The 12,205-nt window shown below is 39.0% G+C and overlaps 3 protein-coding genes across 3 annotated transcripts; all 3 read right to left on the bottom strand.

Moving 5' to 3' along the window:
* Nucleotides 1-243: 243 nt before the first annotated feature.
* On the bottom strand, nt 244-1,185 carry LOC141770984 (olfactory receptor 52B2-like). The gene has a single exon (XM_074640833.1). The coding sequence runs from the start codon at nt 1,183-1,185 to the stop codon at nt 244-246; it is 942 nt and encodes a 313-aa protein (XP_074496934.1).
* A 3,214-nt stretch (nt 1,186-4,399) lies between these two features.
* LOC141770830 (olfactory receptor 1M1-like) lies at nt 4,400-6,753 on the bottom strand. The gene has a single exon (XM_074640678.1). It carries the CDS (start codon nt 6,261-6,263, stop codon nt 5,322-5,324), a length of 942 nt encoding a protein of 313 aa, XP_074496779.1. The 5' UTR covers nt 6,264-6,753; the 3' UTR covers nt 4,400-5,321.
* A 3,484-nt stretch (nt 6,754-10,237) lies between these two features.
* On the bottom strand, nt 10,238-11,211 carry LOC141770829 (olfactory receptor 52B2-like). The gene has a single exon (XM_074640677.1). The coding sequence runs from the start codon at nt 11,209-11,211 to the stop codon at nt 10,270-10,272; it is 942 nt and encodes a 313-aa protein (XP_074496778.1). The 3' UTR covers nt 10,238-10,269.
* Nucleotides 11,212-12,205: the final 994 nt, after the last annotated feature.

Raw genomic sequence — 12,205 nt, 5'->3', positions numbered from 1 at the left:
CTCTCTGGAAGAGAAATGACCTCTGCTGTTTCATGTGATCATAAACACATTTTAACATAAATGTGAACATTAGATAATTTACAATTCACAAAACATGTAATCATCAGATAGAGAAATGTATTCGTAAAGAACACTAGAAAAATATTTTTGTATAAAGGCTATTCTTGCTAAATTATACTGGATTTGAAAGTTAACATAAGTTTATGTTGAATGTAAAATATTTCATATGAAAGCCAAAACTGGTTACAGCTTTGTTGAACCTACATTTCTTTTTAGGAACGTTATCATGCTCTGCTTGAGTTCTGTTGTTTTCAGTCCATATATAATCGGGTCCAAGAAAGGGGGAAATATTAAAATTGACACACCCAGAGCCCTTCTTAAGTATGGGGATGAACTCTTAACGCGATGAGCAATGAATGTAAAGGTGGTATTAATTTGAAAGATTAAGAAAACAACTAAATGTGTACCACATGTCTGAATGGCTTTTCTCCGGGCATCTGTATTATTAGTCATGACACATGTGCGCAAAATCTGTGCATATGTGTATATTATTATTGACAGTGGTCCCCCTTGGAGTAAGATTATACCAATCATCCCATAGTAGTTGTTGACTCTGGTGTCCTCACAGACCAGTTTCAATAACGACGGATTGTTACAGTACAAATCCACTATATTCCTCCTGCAAATTTTAAACCGTGCAAGCAACATAAACAATGTAAACATCATTGAGAAACTTATAAACCATATTAAAATAATAATTCTGATTAAATTATGTGGACTCATGATAGCATTATACCTCAAAGGACAACATATAGCAATATATCTGTCATATGCCATGGCACTCAAGATCAGCAAGTTTCCTGTACCATAAAAATGAATCAGAAAAGCCTGAGTAAAACATGCAGGATGGGAAATCAGTCTGTTCTGTGTCACAATGCTGTAAAGAAGCTGAGGAAAAAAAGCTGTAGCACCCACCATGTCACTAATGGGCAAGTTGAACAGCAGGATAAACATGGGCTTGTGTAGCTTTTTACTCACAGCAATAGTTGTTAATACCAACAAGTTGCAAAACATAATGATTAGATAGGTGAGTGTGCCAAATACAAACGCTGGATACATTTGAGTAGCAGTTAAGTCCAATGGTACCAGTGTTAGTAATTCCCTATAAGATGCATTTGTATACATAATTATACCGCTGATATTATGCTGTGGCCTCCCCTGTTGAGAAAAAAATTATGTTCCTCAGTACTCAAGTCAACGGATGAAGGATCTAACAAGCAATTTCAATTAACTGCTATGCATTGATTCAAATGTACCTCTGGTTTTATACCTGTGGCAGTATATCTTGTCCTCACCTGCACTGTGCGGCGCAATGGAAAAGTCTTGTCTTTTATTTGTTTTTAGTGTAAACACAAAGATGACTCATGAGGTTAAAGAGCACAGTGTGTCAGCTGGTGCAATTGTTGAAACCAACCTGACATCATGAGAGAAACAACTTTATCATGCAATGTGGTTTCAAAATAGCCCCGTTTGAGGAATATTAACAACCGAATGAATAGTTTAAATAGCGTACTTATCTCTGCAACATAATTTATTGTATCACTATTTTAACCTTTATATATGTATAAAATATACATACCTGAAATATATATTTGGAATCTATACTTGAAAATGGATGAATTAAGTAAATCCTTAAGCCCTTTACTCATAATATACTGTACATCAGGTCTTTTTTAGGTTTGCTCAATGCCAACATGAACAAATAAATAACATTTCAGTTGTTTGCAATCTGCAACCTCGCCGCTAGATGCCGCCTGATCTTACATACTGCACCTTTAAGCAAAAATCTCGTTCCATACCTATTTTCTTGGACCTTGATGTAACAAACCATAGCGACACTCACGGCCCTAATTTTCTATTTTTTGCCAAATTCAACTGAAGAAAATGGTAAAACTTTACACATCATCATACTGTGATTTGGGTAAAAACATCATTCATGGTAGAAATGATCAAAGAGGATGATGATATCAGGAAATGTCTGTTTATGTTTCACTGTAGTCCGTAGAATCATAGTCAGCTGTATTGTAGGATAGGCGATGCTTGACATACTATGTTTTACTCTATGCTGTAACTTGAGAAATCTACAGTACTGTATGTACGCCTGCACATTTGGTGTGAAACTGACTAACTCTGTATATATGCATGAGTCTAAGGGAGAGACTAATCTCAGGGCTAACAGCAGAGTTCATTGTTTTCTTTGTTTTGGCCTTGGCTATGGACTACAGTAGCCAGTGTACTTTTCTCTTAGTAAATTGTCAGAAAATTCAGGTAACACCTCTGCATCTTCTTCCTGTGAGAAAATGCATTTGGTGTGAAAGATGCTGATGGTGGAGTGGGGATGGGAGGAACGAGGGGACTAACAACTATGGGAATTACTGTGTGGCTAAATTGTAGAGAACAGCAGAGAGAGAGATATGAAAGTAAAGGATGGATGCTGTGGTCAGTTCACCCAGACAAAACTTCTCTGCCCTAAACCCCAACTCCATCTTCCAAGATGTCGCCGTGCTAATGGCAGCCTGTTGCAGTAGCTCCAGTCAATGTCTCGTGTTTTTCCTTGTCTTTTATTGCCCTTTTTTTCTTTGAAACACTGTAATACGGAAGGATTTTCACGTTCAACATGGATACTCTGCAGCTAAATACATTTCTGCTGCTACTTCGTAGGAAAGCTGCAGGTCCAGATGGCATCAGCCCCAGGGTTGTGAAGATCTGCGCGGACCAACTATGTGGGATTCTACAGCACCTCTTTAACCTTATCCTGAGCCAGGAGAAGGTTCCAGTGCTGTGTTTTGACATCCTGCCTTGTTCCGGTACCAAAGAAGTCTTCTACATCTGCCCTCAATGACTATAGACTGGTTGCCTTAACATCACACTGCATGAAAGTCCTGGAGAGGCTGGTGTTGGCCCATCTCAGACCTCATGTGACCACCTCCCTGGACCCACTACAGTTTGCCTACCGCTCCGAGGTTGGTGTTGAGGATGCCATCATCTACCTGCTTCAGCAAGCACACTCTCACCTTGACAAAGCTGGCAGCATTGTGAGGATAATGTTTTTTTGATTTCTCCAGTGCCTTTAACACAATCCACAGCCCTTGTTGCTGCGAGAGAAGCTCCAAAAGATGCAGGTAGGCACCTCCACAATCTCCTGGATTTTTGACTACCTGACAAAGAGACCACAGTTTGTGCAACTGAGGAGATGTGTGTCTAAACAGGAAGGGGCTGAGTTGAATTTAACTGAACTAGTATGAGCTACCACTCAGCGTAAGTAGCGGGGCCCCAAGCCATGTACAGGAGTCTTGACAGCCTGGTCACCTGGTCCATTAGTGCATCCAGACACCTGTGAAGCAGTTCAGCATTGCAACCAAGTGCAGGTGGAGTTATAAGACTGTTGTGCTCCTGTGACAATTTAGGGGACACTCTGCTCAGTGTTGCTGGACACAGCTTCTTGTTTACCAAGTAACAAGGAAACAACTATTCTCTCCTCCAGAGTGAAACTTCAGAATGTCACCGGTGAGCTATCCCCAATTGTGGGGGAAGCCTTGGTGGTTGTCGGGTTGTAAAGAGGTCTGTTCACTGCCAAGTATGGATTACAGCTGTAGAGGACTGCATACTGAAGGTGGATGTCCCTGGGGAACTGGACTGTGCCATAAACACAAGATAAACTTGAAGAGCTTTCCGTGCCTGGCTGCATAATAAAGGATTGTTAAGTAGTATTGTTGCATAGATGCATCAAGTACCAGTTTGGCCTGCACTTAATAGAAAAGTATATGAACAGAGGAGTGCCATACATCATTCACCTCACTGTAGAGAGCTCTTGTGAATGCCCTAGTCATCTTTTCCCCTAACCACACCATACTTTCATCCTCAATATTGACACCGGTGACATTGAAACATGAGCTGTGCTACATGTAACCTGTTTGACACCTGATTGTAGAAAGTCATAGTATACCACAGCAAGTCAGTCAGTGGTACTCTGCATTTCATGTGCTACATCAGGGGCCTTCACTTCACCCTTAGGACCGACCACTCTGACTTCAAGTGGCTGATGTCTTTTCTCAAATGAAGGCCCAAGCTAACTTGTTGGTTAAAGAAATTCCAAAAAACACAGAGTGCAGGGCAAGACATGACAATGCACATGCATTCTTTTTTACATATAATCTTCCACATAATATGTAATCGTGATTAATCACATGATTAATTGTCCATAGTTTATCGCAATGAATTACACTTAAAAGGGAGATTTGTCAAGTATTTAATGCTCTTATCAACATGGGAGTGGGCACATGCGCTTGAATTATGCAAATCTATGTGTATATGTATTAGCCTATTGGAAATCTCTTAACATCACAAAACAATGACAAATATTGTCCAGAAACCTTCACTTATAAGTGATTATAAGTGATTGACCGTGTTAGCATGGGTTTCCTCCCACAGTCCAAAGACATGCAGGTTAATTGGTGACTCTAAATTGCCCGTAGGTGTGAATGTGAGCGTGAATGGTTGCCTGTCTCTGTGTCAGCCCTGTGATAGTCTGACGACCTGTCCATGGTGTACCCTGCCTTCGCCCAATGTCAGCTGGGATCGACTCCAGCACCCCCCGCAACCCCGAATGAGATAAGCGGTTACAGATAATGGATGGATGGATATACAGTATATTACATTTCCACATCACTTCCATTGTAACGGAAAATACATCTTTGTGTTTCATTTTTACATGACTAGCTCATATTATAGTCCACATGTTGAATATATGAAATATATAATATGAAAAAACACAATGCCCTACATTACAAGATTTCACACAGAGCAGAGTGTATCTATATATTTTCCAATTTTGTATTCAAATATAAATGCATGTGCAACTTTCTTTTATTTACAGCAATGATTTCGTTCTTATCTTTCAGCAATCTTTCAGATCTGAAGGGACATGTAATTATTGTGATTCATTTCCACAGTCTTTCCCTCACATTAGTTCCTGTCGACATATTCTTTATTATTTATTAAAGTGACGTACAGTGGAACTCTCTGGAAGAGAAATGACCTCTGCTGTTTCTTGTGATCATAAACATATTTTAACATAAATGTGAACATGTGATAATTTACAAATTCACAAAACATGTAATCATCAGATGGAGAAATGTTCATGTAAAGAACACATGCCAATTATTTTTGTATGCAGATTATTCTTACTGAATTATGCTGGATTTGAAGTCAACATTAGTTCATGCTGAATGTAAAATATTCCATATGAAAGCCAAAACTGGTTACAGCTTTGTTGAACCTACTTTTCTTTTTAGGAACGTTATCATGCTCTGCTTGAGTTCTGTAGTTTTCAGTCCATATATAATCGGGTCCAGAAAAGGGGGAAATATTAAAATTGACACACCGAGAGCCCTTCTTAAGTACGTGGATGAATTCTCAATGCGATGAGCAATGACCGTAAAGCAGACATTAATTTGATAGATTAAGAAAACAACTAAATGTGTACCACATGTCTGAATAGCTTTTCTCCGGGCATCTGTATTATTAGTCATGACACATGTGCGCAAAATCTGTGCATATGTGTATATTATTATTGCCAGTGGTCCCCCTTGGAGTAAGATTATACAAATCATCCCATAGTAGTTGTTGACTCTGGTGTTCTCACAGACCAGTTTCAATAATGACGGATTGTTACAGAACAAATCCACTATATTCCTCCTGCAAAGTTTAAACCGTGCAAGCAGCATAAACAACGTAAACATCATTGAGAAACTTATAAACCATGTTAAAATAATAATTCTGATTAAATTATGTGGACTCATGATAGCATTATACCTCAAAGGACAACATATAGCAATATATCTGTCATATGCCATGGCACTCAAGATACACAAGTTTCCTGTACCATAAAAATGAACCAGAAAAGCCTGAGTAATACATGAAGGATGGGAAATCAGTCTGTTCTGTGTCACAATGCTGAAAAGAAGCTGAGGAAAAAAAGCTGTAGCACCCACCATGTCACTAATGGGCAAGTTGAACAGCAGGATAAACATGGGCTTGTGTAGCTTTTTACTCACAGCAATAGTTGTTAATACCAACAAGTTGCAAAACATAATGATTAGATAGGTGAGTGTGCCAAATACAAACGCTGGATAAATTTGAGTAACAGTTAAGTCCAATGATACCAGTGTTAGTAATTCCTGAGAAGATGCATTTGTATACATAATTATACCGTCGATATTATGCTGTGGCCTCCCCTGTTGAGAAAAAAAATATGTTTCTCAGTATTCAAGTCAACGGATGAAGGATCTAACAAGCAATTTGAATTAACTGCTATGCATTGATTCAAATGTACCTCTGGTTTTATACCTGTGGCAGTATATCTTGTCCTCACCTGCACTGTACGGAGCAATGGAAAAGTCTGTCTTTTATTGGCATTTAGTGTAAACACAAAGATGACTCATGAGGTTAAAGAGCACAGTGTGTCAGCTGGTGCAATTGTTGAAACCAAACTGACATCATGAGGGAAACAAGTTTATCATGCAATGTGGTTTCAAAATAGCCCTGTTTGAGGAATATTAATGACAGAATGAATAGTTTAAATAGCGTACTTATCTCTGCAACACAATTTATTGTATCACTATTTTAACCTTGGTATATGTATAAAATATACATACCTGTAATATATATTTGGAATCTATACTTGAAAATGGATGAATTAAGTAAATCCTTAGGCCCTTTACTCAAAATATACTGTACATCAGGTCTTTTTTAGGTTTGCCCAATGCCAACATGAATAAATAAATAACATTTCAGTTGGTTGCAATCTGCAACCTCACCGCTAGATGCCGCCTGATCTTACATACTGCACCTTTAAGCAAAAATCTCGTTCCATACCGACTTTCTTGGACCTTGATGTAACAAACCATAGCGACACTCACGGCCCTAATTTTCTATTTTTTGCCAAATTTAACTGAAGAAAATGGTAAAACTTTACACATCATCATATTGTGATTTGGGTAAAAACATCATTCATGGTAGAAATGATAAGAGAGGATGATGATATCAGGAAATGTCTGTTTACGTTTCACTGTAGTCCGTAGAATCATAGTCAGCTGTATTGTAGGATAGGCAATGCTTGACATACTATGTTTTACTCTATGCTGTAACTTGAGAAATCTACAGTACTTTATGTACGCCTGCACATTTGGTGTGAAACTGACTAACTCTGTATATATGCATGAGTCTAAGGGAGAGACTAATCTCAGGGCTAACAGCAGAGTTCATTGTTTTCTTTGTTTTGGCCTTGGCTATGGACTACAGTAGCCAGTGTACTTTTCTCTTTGTAAATTGTCAGAAATTCAGGTAACACCTCTGCATCTTCTTCCTGTGAGAAAATGCATTTGGTGTGAAAGATGCTGATGGTGGAGTGGGGATGGGAGGAACGAGGGGACTAACAACTATGGGCATTACTGTGTGGCTAAATTGTAGAGAACAGCAGAGAGAGGGATATGAAAGTAAAGGATGGATGCTGTGGTCAGTTCACCCAGACAAAACTTTTCTGCCCTAAACCCCAACTCCATCTTCCAAGATGTCGCCGTGCTAATGGCAGCCTGTTGCAGTAGCTCCAGTCAATGTCTCGTGTTTTTGTGTTTTTCCTTGTCTTTTATTGCCCTTTTTTTCTTTGAACACTGTAATACGGAAGGATTTTCACGTTCAACATGGATACTCTGCAGCTAAATACATTTCTGCTGCTACTTCGTAGGAAAGCTGCAGGTCCGGATGGCATCAGCCCCAGGGTTGTGAAGATCTGCGCGGACCAACTATGTGGGATTCTACAGCACCTCTTTAACCTTATCCTGAGCCAGGAGAAGGTTCCAGTGCTGTGTTTTGACATCCTGCCTTGTTCTGGTACCAAAGAAGTCTTCTACATCTGCCCTCAATGACTATAGACTGGTTGCCTTAACATCACACTGCATGAAAGTCCTGGAGAGGCTGGTGTTGGCCCATCTCAGACCTCATGTGACCACCTCCCTGGACCCACTACAGTTTGCCTACCGCTCCGAGGTCGGTGTTGAGGATGCCATCATCTACCTGCTTCAGCAAGCACACTCTCACCTTGACAAAGCTGGCAGCATTGTGAGGATAATGTTTTTTTGATTTCTCCAGTGCCTTTAACACAATCCACAGCCCTTGTTGCTGCGAGAGAAGCTCCAAAAGATGCAGGTAGGCACCTCCACAATCTCCTGGATTTTTGACTACCTGACAAAGAGACCACAGTTTGTGCAACTGAGGAGATGTGTGTCTAAACAGGAGGGGGCTGAGTTGAATTTAACTGAACTAGTATGAGCTACCACTCAGCGTAAGTAGCGGGGCCCCAAGCCATGTACAGGAGTCTTGACAGCCTGGTCACCTGGTCCATTAGTGCATCCAGACACCTGTGAAGCAGTTCAGCATTGCAACCAAGTGCAGGTGGAGTTAGAAGACTGTTGTGCTCCTGTGACAATTTAGGGGACACTCTGCTCAGTGTTGCTGGACGCAGCTTCTTGTTTACCAAGTAACAAGGAAACAACTATTCTCTCCTCCAGAGTGAAACTTCAGAATGTCACCGGTGAGCTATCCCCAATTGTGGGGGAAGCCTTGGTGGTTGTCGGGTTGTAAAGAGGTCTGTTCACTGCCAAGTATGGATTACAGCTGTAGAGGACTGCATACTGAAGGTGGATGTCCCTGGGGAACTGGACTGTGCCATAAACACAAGATAAACTTGAAGAGCTTTCTGTGCCTGGCCGCATAATAAAGGATTGTTAAGTAGTATTGTTGCATAGATGCATCAAATACCAGTTTGGCCTGCACTTAATAGAAAAGTATGTGAACAGAGGAGTGCCATACATCATTCACCTCACTGTAGAGAGCTCTTGTGAATGCCCTAGTTGTCTTTTCCCCTAAGCACACCAAACTTTTCATCCTCAATATGGACACCAGTGACATTGAAACATGAGCTGTGCTACATGTAACCTGTGTGACACCTGATCGTAGAAAGTTGTAGTATACCACAGCAAGTCAGTCAGTGGTACTCTGCATTTCATGTGCTACTTCGGGGGCCTTCACTTCAACCTCAGAACCGACCACTCTGACTTCAAGTGGCTGATTAATTGCGATTAATCACATGATTAATTGTCCATAGTTTATCGCGATGAATCACACTTAAAAGGGAGATTTGTCAAGTATTTAATGCTCTTATCAACATGGGAGTGGGCACATGTGCTTCAATTATGCAAATTTATGTGTATATGTATTAGCCTATTAGAAATCTCTTAACATCACAAAACAATGACAAATATTGTCCAGAAACCTTCACTTATAAGTGATTATAAGTGATTGACCCTGTTAGCATGGGTTTTCTCGAGGTACTCCGGTTTCTTCCCACAGTCCAAAGACATGCAGGTTAATTGGTGACTCTAAATTGCCCGTAGGTGTGAATGTGAGCGGGAATGGTTGCCTGTCTCTATGTGTCAGCCCTGTGATAGTCTGACGACCTGTCCATGGTGTACCCTGCCTTCACCCAATGTCAGCTGGGATCGGCTCCAGCCCCCTCGCAACCTCGAATAATAAGCGGTTACAGATAATGGATGGATGGATATATAGTATATTACATTTCCAAATCACTTCCATTGTAAAGGAAAATACATCTTTGTGTTTCATTTTTACATGACTAGCTCATATTATAGTCCACATGTTGAATATATGAAATATATAATATGAAAAGACACAATGCCCTACATTACAAGATTTCACACAGAGCAGAGTGTATCTATATATTTTCCAATTTTTTATTCAAATATAAATGCATGTGCAACTTTATTTTATTTACAGCAATGATTTTGTTCATATCTTTCAGCAATCTTTCAGATCTGAAAGGATTTGTAATTATTGTGATTCATTTCCACAGTCTTTCCCTCACATTAGTTCCTGTCGACATATTCCTTATCATTTATATTATGATTACATGAGTTCCAGTTCCATTACAGTGGAACTCTCATGTGATTATAAAGATATTTGAACATAAATTTGAACATTAGATAATTTACAAATTCACAAAACATGTAATCATCAGATGGATTAATTTATATGTAAAAAAAAAACACATTATTGTTGCTGAATTATGCCGGATTTGAAGTCAACATTAATTTAGGCCGAATGTAATATAGTTCATATGAAAGCCAAAACTGGTTACAGCTTTGTTGAACCTACTTTTCTTTTTAGGAACGTTATCATGCTCTGCTTGAGTTCTGTTGTTTTCAGTCCATATATAATCGGGTCCAGAAAAGGGGGAAATATTAAAATTGACACACCGAGAGCCCTTCTTAAGTATGGGGATGAACTCTCAATGCGATGAGCAATGATTGTAAAGCAGACATTAATTTGATAGATTAAGAAAACAACTAAATGTGTACCACATGTCTGAATAGCTTTTCTCCGGGCATCTGTATTATTAGTCATGACACATGTGCGCAAAATCTGTGCATATGTGTATATTATTATTGCCAGTGGTCCCCCTTGGTTTAAGACTGTACAAATCATCCCATAGTAGTTGTTGACTCTGGTGTCCTCACAGACCAGTTTCAATAATGACGGATTGTTACAGTACAAATCCACTATATTCCTCCTGCAAATTTTAAACCGTGCAGCCAGCATAAACAACGTAAACATCATTGAGAAATTTAGAAACCATATTAAAATAATAATTCTGATTAAATTATGTGGACTCATGATAGCATTATACCTCAAAGGACAACATATAGCAATATATCTGTCATATGCCATGGCACTCAAGATCAGCATATTTCCTGTACCATAAAAATGAACCAGAAAAGCCTGAGTAATACATGCAGGATGGGAAATCAGTCTGTTCTGTGTCACAATGCTGAAAAGAAGCTGAGGAAAAATAACTGTAGCACCCACCATGTCACTAATGGGCAAGTTGAACAGCAGGATAAACATGGGCTTGTGTAGCTTTTTACTCACAGCAATAGTTGTTAATACCAACAAGTTGCAAAACATAATAATTACATAGGTGAGTGTGCCAAATACAAACGCTGGATAAATTTGAGTAATAGTTAAGTCTAATGATACCAGTGTTAGTAATTCCCCAGAAGATGCATTTGTATACATAGTTATACTGTCGTTATTATGATGTGGCCTCCCCTGTTGAAAAATGAAATATGTTTCTCACTACTCAAGTCAACTGATGAAGGATCTAACAAGCAATTTTGAATTAACTGCTATGCATTGATTCAAATGTACCTCTGGTTTTACACCTGTGGCAGTATAACTTATCCTCACCTGCACTGTAGGTGCAATGGAAAAGACTGTCTTTTATTGGCATTTGCTGTAAACAAAAAAAGATGACTCATGAGGTTAGAGAGCACAGTGTGTCAGCTGGTGCAATTGTTGAAACTAACCTGTCTTCATCAGAGAAACATGTTTATTATGGATATAATTTATTGTATCACTATTTTAACCTTTATATATGTATAAAATATACAGGTACATACCTCTATATATTTGTAATCTGTACTTGTTGAATATAAAACTGGATGTATAAAGTAAATCCTTAGGCCCTTTACTCATAATGTACTGTACATCAGCTCTTTTTTAGATTTGCCCAATGCCAAAATGAATAAATAAATAACACTGGAGTGGTTGCAATCTGCAACCTCACCGTGAGATGCCGCCAGATCTTACATACTGCACCTTTTAAGCAAAGATCTCGTTCTATACCTTCTTTCCTGGAACTTGTTGTAACAAACCATAGTGACACCTACTGCCCTAATTATTCCATTTTCTGACAATTTCAATTAAAGTGAACTTTTAATATGCAGACCTCATTGACGTATATCCAGCGACTTTCAAGATTGGCAGGAGGCAGAATTTGTGACAGCACCAATTTCAATGTATAGTAGAATGGAGGAAATACTTAAATTTGTGTACCTCTGGATTCCAGGACTTATGAAATTTTACACATCATCATACCATGATTTGGGTAAATCATTCATGGCAGAAATGATCAGAGAGGATGATGATATCAGGAAATATTTGTTTATGTTTCACTGTAGTTCGTAGAATTGTAGTCCGCTGCTTTGTAGGATAGGTAATGCTTGACATA

The sequence above is a fragment of the Sebastes fasciatus genome, chromosome 7, assembly GCF_043250625.1.
Source record: "Sebastes fasciatus isolate fSebFas1 chromosome 7, fSebFas1.pri, whole genome shotgun sequence".
NCBI classification, from domain to species: Eukaryota; Metazoa; Chordata; class Actinopteri; order Perciformes; family Sebastidae; genus Sebastes; species Sebastes fasciatus.
The sequence above is the reverse complement of the archived record's forward strand: the minus strand, read 5'-3'. Positions and strand labels throughout refer to the sequence as shown.

Bases quoted from the DNA above. Each gene is read 5' to 3' on its own strand.
- LOC141770984 (XM_074640833.1), bottom strand. From the start codon at position 1,185: ATGTATACAAATGCATCTTATAGGGAATTACTAACACTGGTACCATTG.
- LOC141770830 (XM_074640678.1), bottom strand. From the start codon at position 6,263: ATGTATACAAATGCATCTTCTCAGGAATTACTAACACTGGTATCATTG.
- LOC141770829 (XM_074640677.1), bottom strand. From the start codon at position 11,211: ATGTATACAAATGCATCTTCTGGGGAATTACTAACACTGGTATCATTA.